At 41.5% G+C, this 20,028-nt stretch overlaps 1 protein-coding gene across 2 annotated transcripts in view; it reads left to right on the top strand.

The window, feature by feature from the left end:
* LOC136432243 (acetyl-coenzyme A synthetase 2-like, mitochondrial) overlaps positions 1-20,028 on the top strand; it is a 36,448-nt gene that overhangs the window by 2,353 nt on the left and 14,067 nt on the right. For both annotated transcript variants that reach the window (XM_066423323.1, XM_066423322.1), the window contains exons 2-9: positions 2,669-2,765; positions 5,120-5,266; positions 12,625-12,677; positions 12,807-12,985; positions 13,970-14,122; positions 14,998-15,145; positions 15,302-15,439; positions 19,086-19,178. In XM_066423323.1, the coding sequence (XP_066279420.1) occupies positions 2,669-2,765; positions 5,120-5,266; positions 12,625-12,677; positions 12,807-12,985; positions 13,970-14,122; positions 14,998-15,145; positions 15,302-15,439; positions 19,086-19,178 (1,008 nt within the window). The remainder of the gene's footprint in view (positions 1-2,668; positions 2,766-5,119; positions 5,267-12,624; positions 12,678-12,806; positions 12,986-13,969; positions 14,123-14,997; positions 15,146-15,301; positions 15,440-19,085; positions 19,179-20,028) is intronic.

Raw genomic sequence — 20,028 nt, 5'->3', positions numbered from 1 at the left:
CTCCTTGATCAGAGATAGATCATTCTCCATGTGGCAGAGCCGAACCCGCGTATAACGGGGGGTCACGCGCCCTAACATGGCACAGGTTTTTTACTGATCTTATTTAGCATAAGCACGCCGTGTTTGTGACCATAAGGAAGGGTAATGAATCAAGTTCATGCACATAGCTGTCATTTTCATTTAAAACATGTGTACATATTCATTTCTTGTTTCGTCGAAAAATAGTATTTTGACAATAATGATGGTAGTGCTGAGTAGAGGGTCACTGCGTAGCTAGATGGCCTGGCGCCTAAATATACGACCTGTGCCAAGCAGACACAACTATCATACACATAAGAAATATCACTTCATAAAACACTGAAAATTTGGGTCTTTAAGTGTTTGTTGAAAAGAAAACCGACCAAAAAAAAACAACGTAAACATCGCTGTCGTCTGGCGACGTTGTTTTCCCGCCTTTTTTCTGGCTGCGATGGTCGCGGGACAATTCAATGCACAGCTATGTTACGCTCTAACACGTGATTGGTACAGTCTATGAAAAGGAAACTGAATGCTGAGATGGCGAAGACATTTTCCAATAAGTAGACGAAGTATTGTTGATGTAAGCGGTGTCGTTTTTTCGTAATGATTTTGTGAGTCAGGCCGCATTCAATACGTACGTCGAGTCGCGCGCACAGTGCCTTGAAGCCTATTCCCTGTGAAAATATGAGCTGGGATGCGCTAGACATTGCCCTTCTCATACGACGAGAGAAGTGCACACAGTCAAAATTTTCCGGTCAAAAGAAAGCTAGAATATGGTATACTTAGACTACAAGCCTTGTTTACATTTTCGTAACTTTATCACCAACTTCCGAAGAGAGCAAAATTACAAAAGCGTGCTAAGTTAGGCACACTATCTGGCGTAGCACTAAATCAGAACGAACATTCGTGAAAACATCTTGCAGCATTTTCCGCTTGTAACGCGGAGTATGAACAATATGAATGCATTTCTTATCCAAGTATGGTCTTCAAATGACTATGTTCAAAATTCATTCATTAAAATCTGACTACTCTCTGGCAACCAGCGATGGAGCGCTGTGAGTTCGAGCACGTAAAAAAATGTAACATCTTAGGGCACCCCCCGTTACATCGTTCGGTTGAATGTAGGAAGTTTCTAGGACGCAGATTCAGCTTTGCCATCAAAGAATGTGCCAGATGTTCTAGTCAGCACTGCACCACCAAAAGCAAGTAATATGTCTGTCTACGCGTCTGTAGCTTTTGCCGAGTACCTGTGTGGTTTCCGACTAGATGTGCGTAAAGACGCTGGTCTTTTGATATTGCAGCAGTATGTGAATATAGCGCTGCCGAAAACCTAAAACCATCGACAACGCCCCATGTCATCCTTAACGCGAAATCAAATCTCCTCAAACTTAAATGCATTCACAGTAGCAAGACAGTGTACAGGTAGAGACCAAGGATGCTGTACTCAAGCGTACGTCTCTTTATGGTGCTGACACACCCCGTGACCCGCCCAGGACCTCTCATACGATCGCTATGAACATCATTGTCAAAGGAGACTTCTTTTGTTACTCTAAACAATTTTAAAACATATTGGCGGTATTGTGCCTCTACTAGTACACAGGCAGTTATCGGCTCATTTGTACCATCTTGGTCTCAATGATGTTTGAAAACAAGTGCTTCTGCATCGGAAAATGAAGGCAGAAATGACATACATGAGGTATAAATGACATGGCACAGGTCCAAATTATGCTGGTACCAACCAACCAATCAACCATACGTAGAAGCATCCGTTCAATGGTGTTTTCCGTTACAATGAACAAAAAAAATTCAAGGCATGGTTCGGAATCTACGATCATACCGGTAATACAAAGGCATCGTATACATCAAACGGATGTTTAAAAAGAAAAGCGATTAAAAAAACTTTCCCGCCCGGATTCGAACTGAGGGCCTTCCAGCCCACACGTACAACAAGTTCTATGACCTTACTGATTGAGCTAGTTGCCCTGAGCATTCCTTTAGCCGATTTTAAAGATATGTAATGTTTAAACCTCTCTGCATGGTACTATTTTTTTCTTCATTTTCTTGACAAAACCAGTTTCTTCTTGTTCAGTTTTGTGGTATAGATGTAACATGGCCATGTATACAAACATGGATGCAATGTACCACCTTCAAAGATCCATTGATCGCATGTAATTTGCAATGCATGTTCCATGATTCCAAGATCCATGGTCGGTCGCATACATGACATGATACACCCATAGTATGATCCCGTCTCAGGTCCAGTTAAACTGGAAAAAATTGGTGCAGTTATTCGGCATTGGTGACAATGCGCCATGCAGATAGATATGCAGAGTCACTAACAATAGAGAGACTGGGAACCGGTTCTGGATTTTGGGATTCAATGCAATTGAATAGAGTGTGCATTCATCCGTTGTGCAATTAAGTGGCTTCTACTGTATCAGCAAGTCCTTTTCCTCGCGAAGTGGTCCCATGAGGGTGTACCATCTAATTCTAAAGCGAGCCTAAGACCTCTACACCAGTCAGAATACGCATGTAGCATCAGGACTGGTGTTTCCAAACCTGGACTGTATCTCTTTACTACAGATTGACTTGTGCAGATGCCGTCTGCCTTGCTTAAATGTAATATTACATTAACTGTCTTTTTTTACAGTAAATACCTTGGACAGGCATGTGCAGAAAATGCCAGACAAAGTAGCCCTGATTTGGGAGAGGGATGAGCCAGGAAATGAAGTGAGGGTTACATACAGGTAATTGTGTATATACAATCATGGTAAATTAAATAACCTATAAATAATGTCATACGCTGTTTCACTACCGGAAGTCTTGTGTGTTGTTCTAGATTATGGTCAAAGGAGTCCCCGCAATGCGTATGATTCAAGAAATTAATCTGAAAAAAATGTCTACTTGTCCTGCTGGAGTTCTCTACCAAAACATGCCCCGACTGCTTTGGTTCCCAGACACCTTTCAAACAAGGCCTAGGACTAGGAGTACTAGTTTGATATTGCTTATTTTTAGTTACTTTGATTTACAAGAACCCCATAAAGATATATATCATTGGAAAGCTAACAATGTGTACTCTCAAGAAATGTTGCACTCATGTACAATTCTGTCTGTGATAAGGGTTAATAACAGCCATAAAACAATAAAACATACTTTTTTCATTAAACCATTGTATTATACTTTCATATTCTGCATTAAAAGTGTATTTATTGACTACAAAATATCTGAAGACTGCTGACAACATTAACCTTGCCCATGTGGCACATGGTTACAGTCAAACCGCAGGTCACCCTAGAATGCTTCATTCTCTAAGATACGGCGTTTGCCTTGTCATGATTTGACCCCATTGCATAGGTGTAAACAACAGCCTGTTGTGCAAAGACCTCAGACCCAAAGGACATAGAGGCAAGGCATCCCATACTCAGGGCATGCGGGAGACTCCGGATCCTAAAGGCAGACTGACTGTGACGAGTCAAACCTGCCTAGGCGACCACCTTTTCAAGGCGACCACCTGGCCATGGCAACCATTTTTTTCCGGCCCCTTAAATTTTCCCCATAGGCACAAGCAGTATAGGCTGCCTACCCAAGGCGACCACCTGTCCACCGTGACCGGCACAAATTGGGACCGTACATGGCCTGATCCCTGCCCATGACGACCGCCTCATTTGCAAGCACGTGGCGGACATCCGGTTTTGCAGCCAATGACGGACAAAAATGTTTAGATGAAAAAATGTTTTCAAACATTTTCTAATTAACGTTATACTAAATAGAACAAAATACCTTTCGGCGCAAGCTTCGGGTTCAGTTTGGACATAAAAAAGTCAGATATCACACAAATCACCATCCATTTCTTGTATCTCTATCAAAAATTTGTCTGTTGTGTCACTAGATACCGCCGAAAAATGACTTCGCAGAGGGCTAAACATTTCAGCAAGACATCAGTTTTGGGGGACCGACGCCATCTTCTTAGTGTAATAGTAATACCGCTGGCATTTCTAAAACAATGTTTCCTAATTGAAACATTTAGAATACTCCTGGTATTGATAAAAATTAAGATTCATATTTTCTTTTTTTCTCACAAACCTTTTTTTGGGCGCTACTTGCTTGTGATCGCTGACATTGTACGTGTTGCTGCACTCTTATCTTTCGATGCGGTTGTGAGCTCGGCAGCAATATCACAACGTACATGTACTATTTGGCGTAACGTGTGAATGTCAACGGGTGCTATTCAATCGAGAGAGGTGGACAGTGTTCTGTCAAAAGTATGGCTGAAATTTGTACACGATGTAATGGCACGCCAAAATTAAAGCGTTATAAATTTGGGTGCACCATAAAATGAAGTTGAATGTCAGCAAAACGTAATTACAAAGAACACCCTCCAGTTTAATTCCGGACTTCCAGTTTAATTCCGGACTGACCTCCCATATCCCAACAACCTTACATCTACTTGGGCTAAGATTGTAAACTATACGTAAAAATGATGTAAGAAATACGTAACCGCCATCAATGACCCCCTGGCTCTAGTCCCAGATTTCTGGCTCAAGTCCCAGATTTCTGCAGATTTCTGGCTCAAGGTCACAGAAATCTGCAGATTTGGACTAATCCCCAGGATACATTGATGGCAGTTACGTATTTCTTACATCATTTTTATGTATAGTTTGCAATATTAGCCCAAGTAGATGTAAGGTTGCTGAGATATGGGAGGTCAGTCCGGAATTAAACTGGAAGTCTGGAATTAAACTGGAGGGTGTTAATTTTAAGTTTAATGCTCTTAAGAACATCAATCTGCAACTTCAAATTTCAAACAAGTGATATATAAAATATAGTACAACTTCAAGAATGTTCTGTATACTAGTGTACAGTAGTACCTTTACCCTATAGCCTACTCTATAGCTCCTACTTTGGGTGCACACAGGTACACATGCTCCCAATATTTCGAGCCCTGTCCAAGGATATCAAAGTTTTTCATGAACTAAACTTCATGTACATGTAGGTGACTTTTGACAGCCTTTTTCTTGCATGTTCTATATGAATAGGTACAAGACTTGATCCTTTGCCTGACTAGCTGTCTGTAACTATTCTCACCTTTCATCCTCTGTAGGGAACTCCTAGCTATGACATGTCAGCTGGCCAACACCTTGAAGAGCCATGGAGTAAAGAAGGGAGACAGAGTGTGTATTTACATGCCAAACTCTCCTATAGCTGTGGCAGCCATGCAAGCATGTGCACGAATCGGAGCTCCTCATAGGTAATCTCCGTCAAATTCAATAGTCTTGCATGTCACTACCCAGTTTTAAAAAAACTTCTAAAGATAGATTTTATTGAACATGCAAGCATTACCTTCTGATTTGTTTGTTTTCCTTGTTTTCCGCTTTTCAATTGACATTTGATTGGAATTGGATTGGAACATGATTATTGTTTTTGTATGATTTTGATCTGTCTTTGTAGATTGTATATGATGTTTACAACTCAAAATTTACTTACTTATTAAGTTCCTCTTCTTTTTCATTTGTATCGTTGTTTATTATCTTCGCCGTGTACTACATGTATAGTACTCGGGGAAGATTATGTTTTCGGTTGAGCCAGCTGTTTGGTGGGTCTGTATGTATGTCAAGAGCATAACTCAAGAGACCTTTGATGAATCTTTATGATTTTTGGTAGGTGTGTAGTGGTTGTGCAAAGGAAGGTCAAGTTCAAAAATGGTTCACCTTGTGTTTTTCAACAGTACTGCAGCAGACTTTTAATTTTTGTGCGTTTGTATGTTGGCAAAAAAAGTGACGGAAACGTTGATGGATCTTCATGATTTTTGCAGGTGTGTAGATGTTGTGAAAACGGAGGTCAAGTTCAAAAATGGTTCTCCTGGCATTTTCCGTCGGTACTGCAGCGGGCTTTGTGTGGATGTGTATTTCTTGTGGACAACATAACTCAAGAAGCTGTTGACGGATCTGTATGATATTTAGTGGATGGGTAGGGTTTATAGAAAGGAAGGTCAAGTTCGATAATGGGCCTTCTAGCGGGTACCTAAGGTACTGCAGCGGAGCTTCAAAATTTAGTGTCATATTTTCTGAAAGTGCTATGGTCATGATAGTTGTGTGGTAGATAGTTCATGCCACAAGAAGTAAGTTCTGTAAGTTTGGGCCCCCTAGCGGCTTGTTTAGAACTGCAGTGGGTGTTTTTGTTTTGACATTCGGTCAAGTATTACTTGAAAAGGGGTAAACAGATTGTCGTGAAGTTTTGTATGTAGAGAGCTCAGATGGTGCTTTACACAATCGATGTCTAATTATAGAAAACAGGAGCTAATCTGCAGAATTAGTAAGGATAATTGTAAATCCATAATGGGGCATGTGACAGCATTCCCGAAACAGGCCAGCTGAAGGCCTTGCCAAGAAGTATAAATAAACAGATGGGGTACATAAATAAACAAATGGGGCAGTCTCACTACAATTCAAGCAGATGTTTGGGTCCGGTTGGTTTTTAAAATGTTCAGTTTCGGCATTTTTGTCCAACACACGGTTGGAGACATAACGGAAAGGGAACAAAATAGAAAGCCTTACAAAACACCTAAAAACATGTGAATAACCAGCCGGACCACTCTTCTGCTCAGAGAGAACCTAGCATCGTATGTAGTAGTAGTAGTAGACTGGTTTATTCGTCATCATCTGACAGACAGGCCTCATGGCAGCCTGAACTGCGATGCTAAATACAACATATTGCGAGGCTAAATACAACATTGGGCATTGCGTGTTACAAATTAGGCAACGATTAAAAGTTTCCATGAATATCAGTTAAAACAATTGATAAGTCTATTTGAAATATTGCACAATCATTCAGTTAGAGTTTGACTCCGAACAAGCAGGGCGCGGTCAGTATATAACATTACAATGTTTTCTAGAGTTCATATCATGAGTACATCCAAAAGTTTATATACATATATATTACAACAACAGTGTGAATAGAGTCATAGAGTTCATTGAGCAGTTCAACAATGGTAGGAATTGCGCTCGTCCTGTAGCGCTTTGACCCAGAGGGTTGCTGGTACCAGATACTAGTCCTGTACCACCAAATGTTTTTTATCCCTATCTAGACTGGACTCATTCTATCCCCCCCCCTCATAACTTCCAAACGGTATGGTGTATGATCAAATTTGCAGGGGGTGATAGCATATTAATCACTCTTCACAATAAGCCTTGATTATTTGGCGAAGATAATGTGTTCGTGGAACTCTAGTTGTTTATTGTTTATTTCGATTTATCACAACGGTGAAAGGGAGGGCAAAACAGGTGCTTGCGCACCTTTACAAGTTGTCCTCCCAAACAATACAATACATTCAAATATACAAATTCTGAAAGAAAAAATCATGAAACTACATCATCGTACAAAGAAACATGGAATTAATAATGTACACTGAATAAATACAATAAATGTATCATGATGACGCTAGTGCGGCCTTGAAGCAACACATGAGCCACACCCACATGAAGTGGTCCAGGTGCATGGCAGAACAGGATCGTAAAAGGTGTTAAATCTGCAGTAGGTGTTTAAAGGACATGATGTCAGATGAGAGAGCTACTCCTTCACCAAGACCCCGTTCATACTAAATTGCGCAAATCGCGAAATCGCCCTGAGTCGCATTCCTTCACACCAGGGGTCGAACGAGCGCGAGTTGTAAAATCGCGTCCAACAGCTTGATAAATGGCGGACGCGTTATTCGATTGTCACCACTCTTACTGTTGTGTTCAATGACCTTCTTGTACTTCATCTTGAGTTTTTTTTACCTTTAATAGTGCGGCATTACTTCCATGTTTTCGCGTATTTGGCCAACTCAGGCAGTCGCCACTTCAGCGTACACGCTCTGGTTTCGGTTGGATCCCTTGAGTTTCTTCTGAATCCCCACATCCCCGAAGATGGCCATCAGTACATGCGTTTTCGTCATTCCATACGCCAAAATCGCTGCCCGATTCTGACATATTTCCGCCGCATTCGGCGTAATATTCCAACAAGCTAGGAGGTAGATGAACATCGTATAATGAGCGGAAAGACTGAATTTGCAGATGACCCCTTGACCCATGACCGGGTCAATATGCAAAGTAAAGCGCCCAACGCGCATCAAGGCGATTTCGAGCATTCATACTAAGTCGGAATGCAGGCAAATCGCGAGTAAACCACCTCCGGAGGTGGTTTCGCGGAAAGCGATTTCGGGCGATTTCAAATGCGATTTGGACCGTTCATACTAAGCCACATTATCGCGATTTACGCGATTTCGTGATTTACGCGATTTAGTAAGAACGGGGTACAATACACCGAAGGTCTGGACTCTGCTTATTCTAGGTGGTAACAAGCCTAGGAATGTAGGAGTGACTGTGCGCCGAGGTCTTAGACCTGATAGGAGTAAGCATGTGAGATCTTAGACTCCTTGTGGGTCTAGAGGGAAACGAAACATACTTTCCCACAACTGACCTTGACTTCACAAATACCATAACGTCACAAACCTCACGCCTAAACGTTAGTGGTAGTAGTCGCAATGTTGTTAGTCTTTCTTTGTAGGTGAGGTGGCTAGCCTGGGGTCCTAGGATGAATTTGGTTGCCCGGCGTTGTACACCCTCAACTAAAGACATTAGTTTCCGAGAATGCGGAGACCACAAGGGAGTGCAATATTCTAGATTGCTTCTGACTAAGGTGGTATATAGGGCTCTACAGACATCGGTGTTAGCGTTAAAGCCAACAGTGCGCTTAATGAAGCCAGACATGGAATTTGCCTTGGCTACCATCTTTACAATGTGACTATCCCACTGTAAGTCTGGCTGCACAATGACCCCAAGGTCGTTCATGCTATCAACAGAGGACACAACAGTATCAGATATAAAATATGAGTACAGGATTGGTCTCTTAGAACGAGTCAAACGCAACAACTTGCATTTGGAGGGATGAAACAACATCTTCCATCTGAGACTCCAATTATACATAGCTGTGACATCATCTTGCAACTTCGTACAGTCACTCAGGTTGCAGACTTCCCTAAAACATTTAGAGTCGTCTGCAAAAAGAGCAACAGAAGAGTGTTCCACTATACAAGGTAGGTCATTGATATATAAAAGAAAAAGTAATGGCCCAAGGATGGAGCCCTGAGGGACTCCTGATGTAACAGGAAGCCACTCAGAGCAGCAACCCTCCACCACCACCCGTTGTCGACGATTGGTCAAATATGAGTCAAACCATGCCAAGACATTACCACTGAAACCATACATCTGAAGTTTATGTATCAAAAGAGTATGGGAGACAGAATCAAATGCCTTGGCAAAGTCGAGGAATAACATGTCGACTTGCCCCCCTCTGTCGAGTATGGACCCTACTTGATGGTATGTTTCCAGGAGTTGAGTGGTAGTGGAGCGGCCAGGAGTGAACCCATGTTGGAAATCATGAATTGACCCTCGTAATATAGGAAATACAGTATTGTACAAGCATCGTTCCATGACTTAACTTACCAAAGACAACAAAGAGACTGGCCTGTAGTTGGCCACATTCTCATTGTCGCCTTTTTTGTGGACAGGTGACACATTAGCATCCTTCCACTTACCAGGGACCTGACCGAGAGATACTGACTTGTTGAATAACAGAGTTAAGGACGGTGCAAGAGTTCCCGCACAACTCTTCAATACATGTGCAGAGATGTTATCTGGGCCTACAGCCTTACTAGTGTTGCAGTTGGTAAGCACATTTGTAACAGATTCGACAGTAAACCACAGATTGCACAAGCTGCCCACAACTTTAACATCAATGGCAGGCTTATTAACCATAGAGTCTGATGGAGTAAAGGTGGAGTAAAAGTACTCGTTGAATAGGTTTGCCTTGTCAAGTGCGGACTGTGCGACAGAGCCATTGAGGTTAACTACACTTGGTAACGACTTACATTTAGACTTAGCTCGTACAAAAGCCCAAAATCTCTTTGGTGACTCGTGAAGGGTGGACGACAGGCTAGCCAGATACTTGTAACTTGTACTTAGCTGACAAGATATTTTTCAGCCTGTTACGTAACTTGCGAAATTTCGCCCAATGAGAGGGAGCGTCAGTACGCTTTGCTCTTTTCCAAGCGGTATGCTTCCTGTTCTGGAGATTTCGCACTTCACTATCTATCCAGGGAGGAGTGGTAGAAGACTTAAGTTTGCGACATGGCACAAACTCGTCAACAGCAGATTGCACAGCAGAAGACCATGCCTCCCAGGCAGAATCGATATCGGTGCAGTTAGTGACAGACTCAGATAAACCCAACGACTCTAGGTGTGCATTGAGGCCACCCCAGTCTGCTCGCTTGAAGTTGTACACTTTCCGAGGTAGGGCACGCTTGTGTTGAAGCCGACAGTGAAGAGTGAACTCCAACACTGTATGGTCAGTGTCAAAGGCAGCGGGTAGCTCACTGATCTTAGAAAAACTATCAGGAAAGTCTGTGAACACAAGGTCAAGTAAGTTCCGACACGAGTTTGAGGGCACTTGGTTTAGTTGTTGAAGGAAGTGCTTGTATCATTAGGATTTATGGTATAATTTCCATTTGTTCTTTCGGTTTGATTATGTATAACTACTGTCTAGTTTCGAGGGTTGGGGTTTTGTGCGTGTGAGAAATTTGTGCGGGAAAAACTTGCACGTGAAAAATTTGCGCGTGAAAAAATAAAGTTCAAGAAATGTGTCAGAAAATGTGCACTACAGAATTCTTAATCAGAAAAATGTTACCCCATGATATGATTTTTCATCTGTTTCCTACATTTTTGGTTTGAATTTAAGGTCTCTTGGGAATATCTAAGATGACTCCCAAGGGATTTAAAACCTTTTTGGGGGTTTTAAGCTTAGAACTTGAAATAAGATGGCACACAATGGAATTAAGTATCCTATTGTTGCATTCTACAGTTCAAAATGTTTTTTTTTTTTCAATCTTCAAGTGATTTTTAAGTGATTTTCAAATGTTAAGTTTTCATGCATAAAAAAGTTTGAAATTTGCACGTGAAAGAATCTGCTTGAGAAAAGATGAAATTAGGCTAATCAAATGGAGAAAAGCTTCAAATAGTTATATCTTACAATACAAAACCTTATATAAATTATATACTAAGCTAACTATGTATCTCTTAAAAATATAAGTGATTTTCAAATGTTTAGGTTTCAAGCCCCAAAAAGTTTAACTATTCCCAAGGGACCTATTCCCAAGGGACTTACAAATCAGGAGTTTTGAAACAAAAAATTCAGTTGACAGATGAAACATTGTATCATGGGGTCACATTTTCCTGTCTAAGAAAATTATAGTACACATTTTCTGACATATGTTAAGAAAGTTATTTTTTCACGCGCAAATTCTTCACATGCAAATTTTCGCGCAGAAAACCCTTTCCCAGTTTCGAGGGGGAGCTCATGAAAATTTGTACATCAATATTTTACTGCTGTTGTATTTCATACGTAATGGTATTTTTAAAGAGAGTGACTGTGACTCCAGCGCAATTCAGGTAACTTCGGTTACTTGGGATGCTGTTGTTTGTTGACTGTGAATATAATGTTGTGTAACAATAATAAACCATTCATCAAAAGCCACATAGGCTTCTGGCCCCCCCCCCGGCATGTTTTTATTTGCCCTGTTTATATATGGTTTTATAATTGTACACATGCATGCAAACAACAACAATAAGAGCCATGCAGACTGGTGTACTCTACTCCCCAACTGAAAATAGTGACGGAGGTAGCATTACTGACATTGGTCCACAGTAGTCCTTGATTGGCAACTAACTTGTATCAATGTCGAATGTTATTTGTGATGAACAAATGAAAAGCTTTACACCAATCTGAGATTGTTTGAACAAGAAATGCTTTAAAAATAAGCTGTGTGGGGGCCAAGCATGATTTACATCCAGGTTTATTCACCCTTCCTAAAGGTACCTACACTTCCAATATGGTTTCTGTAGTATTTATCATAAGGGAAATACAAGTTTCTGCATAAATTACCGGTATGCAAATGTAGTCCTTATTAGCATAATTTATATTCAGGTTTACTCATCTTTCTTAAAGGTATCTACACCTCAAATATTATAGCTACCACCCCACATCTATACTAGGTTTTGGACAGAAGAACAACACGCCAGCAAAAACAATACTGTGATTAACTTTATCTTCACAGCAACAAAATTTCATGATGTAAGGAAAATGGACATTTTCACTGGACTTTAACTGAATCATAAATAATTGCAACATGTTTTGCACAGTAATGATAAGTTCACGGTAAAGAGGTGACCATGACAATATTGAACATAAAGTTACGGTGAAAAAACAAGAATACAGTAAATAAACTGTATATTTCCTCCCTGTATGGGGAGGGAAATCTAAAAACTTAATACAGTTGGTAAACAGAAAATTATATTAAATCAAACGTAGTGAAATTAAAAGTGAGCAGGAGAAATCAGAGTCCAACCTAAGATAACAGAAACATAATCTGGGTATTGTATGCAAAGAAATCCAAAAGTGATGATTACTGACGAGTTGAGCATGAATGTATATGTAGAAGAAATAGGGCATGTTTCAGTTCGTTAGCTTGGTAGTCATTCTGGTATTAAAAAGAGGTCATTCTTTATTTTCCAGTGTAGTGTTTGCTGGCTTCAGTGCCGATGCCTTGGCAAGCAGGATTCAAGATGGTAGGAGTTTTGGTTTTTATTTATCACATCAGTGTGGCCTGATTCTAGTGGAAAATTTAGAAAAATATATGTATTGAATTATCTTGAAATGTAACTACCGGTAGCTTTTTTTTTTGTGTCAATGTCTAGCCAGTTGTGAAACAGTGATCACAACAGATGAGGCTGTGAGGGGAGGGAAAGTCATCGAGCTGAAGAAGACTGTGGACAATGCTGTCGCCAACTGCCCTATGGTTAAGAGGGTACTCGTAGCACAGAGGACTGGCAAAGAAGTTCCAATGAAACACAACCTGGACTACCCCCTCGAGGAGGTGTGTTGTCAACACAGCTCAAACTTGAATTGTTTTTGGAAACTAATTTTAATGTATTCATTGATAAGGATTACAGTATATGATATTGGCAAATCATTGTATATTTTGATAAAGTTGAATGATATGTATTATCATATAGGTAGATGTCGTCGACCAATCAGAAGGCTCCATTTGCGGGTCTGTAATCTTCATACGGACCCGCAAAAGCGGGTCTGTAAACTTCGTATGGACCCGCGGGGCTGTAAACTTCGTACGGACCCGCTTTTGCGTTCGAATGTTCGACAGCGGTGCAACCGGAACACTCGAAATGCACTCTAAACATTCTATAGAACCCTGTGTGATGCGGAACACCCATAGCGAACGTTTTTGCGGCCCAGGTATGACACAAAATCAAATGCTGCACACAGTAACAAAAAAGTAACTACTAGTACGACATGGACAATGGCTATATGATAATAACGTTAATGACCCGCTTTCCTTCGGTCTATACGGTGTGATGAGGCATGGTCGTTCCTATAACCACCTCATAAAGTGCCTCGGTCGCTTTGCGACCTCGGTACTTTATTCGGTGTTTATAGGAACGACCATGCCTTATCACACCGTATAGACCTCAGGGCGGGTCATGAACCCTATATTATGGAATCCAGGAAAGCTAGTGGTGTGTTGGATATCAAAGTTTGATGGCCAGTTCTTTGCTTGCAAAGATCAGTGAGAAGATTCTCCTCCTTGGCAGGCTTTCATCTGGCTGTACAGACCAATGTTTGACCTATATAATTTATGTATATCAATGATAGTATATGCATTTGTCAATTCACAAATCAATCACAATTTTCTACCGAACAGAATAAGTGGAGAGCAAACGAAATGTTATTGGTCATGGCATTCATTGGTCAATTTATGACAGCAGCATTTTTCCACTTTCCATGATAGATCTTAGAACACCCACATTTTTCAATGTGATAATTGCAACCTATTTTGTCTTAGGATATGTCCAGGCAGTCCCCAGAGTGTGCTCCAGAGGTAATGGAGAGTGAGGACCCCCTGTTTATGTTGTACACTTCTGGTAGCACAGGAAAACCGAAGGGGATCCTCCATACGCAAGCAGGCTACCTCCTGTACGCAACCATGACCTCCAAGGTACATGTATACACATGTAGGAATCCATAGTATGTAAACTATATGTATAGAACGCTATTTGTATAGAACGCTATTTGTATAGAATGCTATTTGTAAAGAACGCTATTTGTTTGTTTATTTATTTCTATTAACGGCCGTGCGCTGTCGTATGTTCTCAGAACGGCAACGTTGAGCGTTTGCGTTCTGAGAACACCTGCGTTTGAATAAAGTCAGTTGTTTATGAGAATTCATCAAGTATAGTTGTCTGTGCATATTCTATGACTTCTCATGAGACCTGTATTTTATTGTAATATGGCACCATGACCTCTACATTATATTCAATTTGCAATTGCTAGATATCGATATTGTTTAAACAAGAAGGAGTTCAGCCGGAGCTCGTCCACGCTCCCATTGACTCCAGCACAACGCTGACCCAAAGGATGTTTTACTTTTCGGGCGGAACACCGATGACGGTCGTCCAATTATTGTACGAAGCCTGAGCAAGGATCGCACAAGGCCAAAGAGTAAAGGGTGATCTCTAACCGACAAAAAATCGGGTCTAAAATTGTCAGATTGCCGGCCGACTATAGGCCGAGTGTTGGCCGTTGCTCGGTCGAGCTACAAGCAACTTGTTGACGAGCTGTCCGAACTTAAAAATTGCCACTGAGGCCTTGCTGAATTTAAGTGCAGCTTTCAGGGACAAGCGAACGTCGGCCGAGCTCCGCCAAAGCCCGTGTAATCGACAGGATGTCGGTACTTAGGCCGAAAATACCCACGTCAGCCGAGCTGAGTTTTTGATTTGTGACGGGGGCTTTAGCCATGGGGTCCTTTTGCAGAGGTGGTTGCTAGTACAGCTTTGAATGTTTAACATTTGTTGCATTGTTTTTCTTTGCCAGTTTGCCTTTGACATTCGTGAAGAGGACATATTCAGCTGTGTGGCAGACATAGGCTGGATCACAGGCCACAGCTATGTTGTGTATGGTCCTCTCAGTAACGGTGCCACCACTGTGCTATTCGAAAGCATACCCACCTATCCCAACCCAGGTATGTGACATTGGTATATTATGCTATAGATCTTGACATACCTACAGACCCAGCCCACAGATGGCGTAACCGAGAATATAACCTCGGTGAAGGTAATTACTTGACATCAACTAATATCAATTAATACAATTTGCTTTATCTCCCATAACTCATCAGGTAGGTACTGGGAGATGGTGGAGAGACTGAAAATCAACCAGTTTTACCTGGCACCCACCGCTGTCCGACTCCTTCTCAAGTTTGATGAGTCTTGGGTGAAGAAATATGACAGAACCACGCTCAGGAAACTAGGGTGTGGTAAGTTGAGTACTACACGTATACATGTACATAACTACCTCCATAAAAATGGAGATATTGTTGTTGGTCTGTCTGTGTTTGTGCTTGTTTGCATGCTTGTTACCCTTGAATCCAGAGCATATGTACCGGCCTGCGCTCCGAGTTACCCGGGCCTACCTTTCCGCTCCCCCCGACGATCTACCCCGCCCCACTCTCTGCTAGCCACTCAATCTATGCTTGCGAGCGGATCTTGTGGGCTGGCGGAGAGTGGGGCTGGGTAGTTTGTCGGGGCCAGCGGGAGGGTAGGCCCAGGGAAAGCTTGGGCGTGGGCCGGTACAATTGCTCTGGATACCAGGGTACATGCTTGTGTGCTTGTTACCTCCATGACAAATGGTTTGTCTGTTTCTGTTTGTGTTTATGGATATTTGTGATCAGCATAACTTAAGAACCTGGATGGATAATGATGATATTTTGTACCGGTATGTAGGTAGGTCTTTGGAAGACAGGTAAATGTCGATTAGGAGCCCCCTGGCTTGTGAACTTGGTACTGCATTTAGAACTTCCGTTTTTTATCTCCATGAAAAAAGGCTTTTTCATGGAGATACTGTTTTGCGTGCGTTTGGTGTTTGTGTGTATGTTTGTGTCACCGGATGCTTAAAGTCAGCATACCGTATTTCTTCTAATAAAGGACGCACTTTTTTGACATTTCAACCTTCAAGATGAGGCTTCAGGTCAAAGCCAAAGTCGGGGTGCGCACTTTATTTAGGTTTTCTCTCGAGAGAAATCGCGACGTAAGTCAGGAAGTCACCGATTATTACCCCAGCAGGCTAGCCCCGTCGCGTCGCCGACACGCAACGATAATTTATGCATGTTCTGTTCTTATTCATGTTCTTATGTTTACAAGATAACGATGCTACATCATACGTAAATTTTTGAAAAGGTATTCTAGATATAAAAATAATTGATTTAGCGATATTAAATATCAAATTATGAGACACCAAATAACGCTGGGTGTTTTCAACCGCGCGACTATTTCAGTGTGTCGGGCCGGCCATAATTCTGTACCCCACGCCGCTTGTACTACGCCGCTTGCGACGTCAATAATTTCCTAACCACCCACACGGCTGCAAATATGGGCACATCATGCGTATCTGTAGATATTATCTATCAAAAACGTAATAGCTAGAATCTGAAATGTTCCAGAGTTCGCTTCAGCGGGAGTTTTGTTTTTGTTTTGACGTATAAAACGCGAAAACCCACGCCGCTTTCGGCACACTTCCGGGTTCATTTATCGCTAAAATTACGCAAAAGGCCACCATCAATCCGCAAATAAATGTATGCTTTCCCGAAAACATCTTTTGGTTTTGCATTCTCTTCACCATAATATTGCTATGTAGTCGATAAAACCGCGTTTTTATTGCGTTTTCATGTGTAACATTTCAGACAAAGAAAAAACTTGGACCGCGATTCTGCTGCCCCATGATGCACTTCGGCTGCAAAATTCCCGCCTTTAGCTGCAGCAGTAACCAATCAGAGACGCGTAATGCGATCATGTGATGAGGATTACGTAACACGCGAAATGCATCTTGGGGCAGCAGAATTTAAACAATATGGCGGCGGGCGATCGGCGAAATGAAATGATTTGTCAATGCAACGCTGTATTTTGCGGCATAAATGCCGAGAGACGAACTTTTATTTTATCTCAAAATGCGTTTTACACGTTTGTCTTTGACTAGCCCGGTAGAAATCAAGCGGATCATCGTCTGGTCCTTCAATATCAACAAAAATTGTCAGATATCCTGGCGCGAGGTTCTCAGCGTGACGTTTAAACTTCAAAACTTTTTAGTCAAAATTTGAGCGGAGTAGAGGGTTGAGTGTTGACCCCAAATAATGGTAATGTTTTCCCGAAAATTCCTTGAAAATGGAACGATTAAGAAAGACACCAGGACTTCATAGCGTGCCGAATACCGGGGCGTGGTCACATCTTGGAGACACGGGCCGAGCGATCGGCGGCAGATCGGGGGTGCGCACTTTATTAAGGTTTTTCTGTGAAGTATCTCAGCTGGCGTGATTGGGGTTGCGGTGAAGCCCAAATCGGGGGTGCGCACTTTATTTGGGGTGCGTCCTTTATTAGAAGAAATACGGTAACTGTAGAACATGTACATGGATTGTAATGATATTTGGTATGTGGGTAGGTGTTAGGAGGAGGAAGGTCAAGGTCGATTTTGGGCCCCCTGGTATGTGTCACTGGAACTGCAATGGCGTATTTGTAAAAATTTTCTAAGGAGAATAACTGAAGAAAGGATCGACAGATTGTCATGTTATTTGGTACACAGATAGGTTGGACAGAGATGTACACACTTAAGTGCAAATTATGCAAATGAGACTGAATTTGCATAAGTAAGGAGGAAAATCGTTTGCATGTGTGTCGCTGGATGCTTAAAGTCAGCATAACTGTAGAACGTGTAGATGGATTGTAATGATAGTTGGTATGTGGGTATGTGCTGGGAGGAGAAAGGTCAAGGTTGATTTTGGGCCCCCTGGTATGTGTCACTGGAACTGCAATGGCCTATTTGTAAAAATGTTCTAAAGGAGAATAACTGAAGAAAGGAACAACAGATTTTTATGTTATTTGGTACGCAGGTAGGTTGGACAGTGATGTACACACTTAAGTGCAAATCATGCAAAGTTAGTGTGTTTGCGTGTGTGTGTATGTTTGTGTCACCGTGTGTGTATGTTTGTGTCACCGGATGCGTAAAGTCAGCATAACTATAGAATGTGTTGATGGATTGTAATGATATTTGGTATGTGGGTAGGTGTCGGGAGGAGAAAGGTCAAAGTCGATTTTGGGCCCCCTGGTATGTGTCACTGGAACTGCAATGGCGTATTTGTCAAAATCTTTTAAGGAGAATAACTGAAGAAAGGAGCGACAGATTTTCATGTTTTTTACTATGCAGATAGCTTAGACAGAGATGTATACAATGAACTGCAAATTATGCAAATTGGACTTAATTTATATTTGCAGTGTTGTCCATTGTATATTGTGGCACTACTAACAGATGTTAGTAGCTATTAATAGCGAAAGTGGGTCACTTCTCCTGGGCCCCTGACAGGTGGCCATGGCGGTCATACCATTGAGCGATATAGAATGGGGGGAACTGGTTTAATAAAAAACAAAGTTTCATGGAGATTTTGGGTCCTAAGACTCTTGTTAGATCTTGAGTGTGTTCTGGTCAAGCTATGGTCATGATTTTTATTTTGTAGATAGCTCTTGTGGTGAGGAAGAAGTTACATGACTTCATTAGTGTGGACAAAGAGACCTGTACTTAGTGATCCTGTATGCCAATGTTGACAAAATGTTAACAAAGTAACAGAAATAAAAGGAGGGGACAAATTTAGCGAAAAAATACAACAATAATTGCAACAAAAATGTACAAATAAAACCGGCAGCTGTAAGTTATCACCCACATCAAGTGAAGTCAAACCCAACCATAGTCAACCTTAGTTAAAATAGAACATTCATTGTAGACTAGATAACTGTGTCGATTCCCATGTATTTCCATGTACTTGTTTGCCTGCAATTAGCCTTCGGGCATGAACTTGCAATAAAGTTATCATTATATATTGTTGCAAACTTTGGATTTACATTATATGATGTTGGTTCCAGTTGGAGAACCGCTGAATGTGGAGGCAGGTGACTGGTATAACAACGTGGTTGGAGAGGGCAGGTGTGATCTGGTGGATACCTGGTGGCAAACAGGTAACTTTAAACTCCTTAACCTATAATTATCTTAGGGACTATCTGATATTTTCTAGTGGTGTAGGGCTAGTGCAACGAGGGTCTGTTAAAATCTTTTTCCGCGACCCCCTCCCCCGGTTCAACAGAAATTTCCATGGCCCTACCACCGAGCTCAATTTTTTTTTTCAATGGCCCTCCCCCCATTTTTATATTCACCTCTCCCTATAGAGGGAGGGAATATATTCCTCTCCCTATAGACTAATAGAGGGAGGGAATACATTGTTGGTGTAAATCAGACAGAGGTCCTGGGTTCAAATCCTGGCATGCCCCGTTGATGTTGTGTCCTTGCATATGGGAAAGGCACTTCCTCACTTCACTTACTGAGTGACAGCTACATGTAAAAAATGAATACCTAGCTTTGGGGAGGGACATGTTTCTCAAAAAACTACTCCTCCCCTTGTCCTTTGAGCCTCCCACCAGGGGCAGAGTCGTTATTGAGGACTTTTTTTTAGAGTGTATTAAGCACCTTGATGTCTGAAGTGTACATACTTCAGAAATCACTGTTGTTGCACCTTTAAATTCATTGCTTTTTAAACTTGGCAGTACAATGATTAGTTGGCAGTATTATGGTAGTGGATGTTAGGTGTGTCTGCATGAAAACTGATTCATTTTTTGCTAATTTCCATTTTGCACATCTCACTGAAAAGGAGCCTATCATAAGTATGGTAGGACTGTAGCAAATTACTCAATTTACTACGTAAATATAAAGCAAAACGTTCATGTTTAATCTATTCCCAAAGGATTTTTATTTTAGCCACGTTTTAGAAAGTTTCCCTTCGTGTAGCCGTGCTGTGTGCATCTTGTTTTGTGA

This window comes from Branchiostoma lanceolatum, chromosome 4 (assembly GCF_035083965.1).
Source record: "Branchiostoma lanceolatum isolate klBraLanc5 chromosome 4, klBraLanc5.hap2, whole genome shotgun sequence".
In the NCBI taxonomy this organism is placed as follows: domain Eukaryota; kingdom Metazoa; phylum Chordata; class Leptocardii; order Amphioxiformes; family Branchiostomatidae; genus Branchiostoma; species Branchiostoma lanceolatum.
This window is presented reverse-complemented; position numbering and strand designations above follow the sequence as displayed.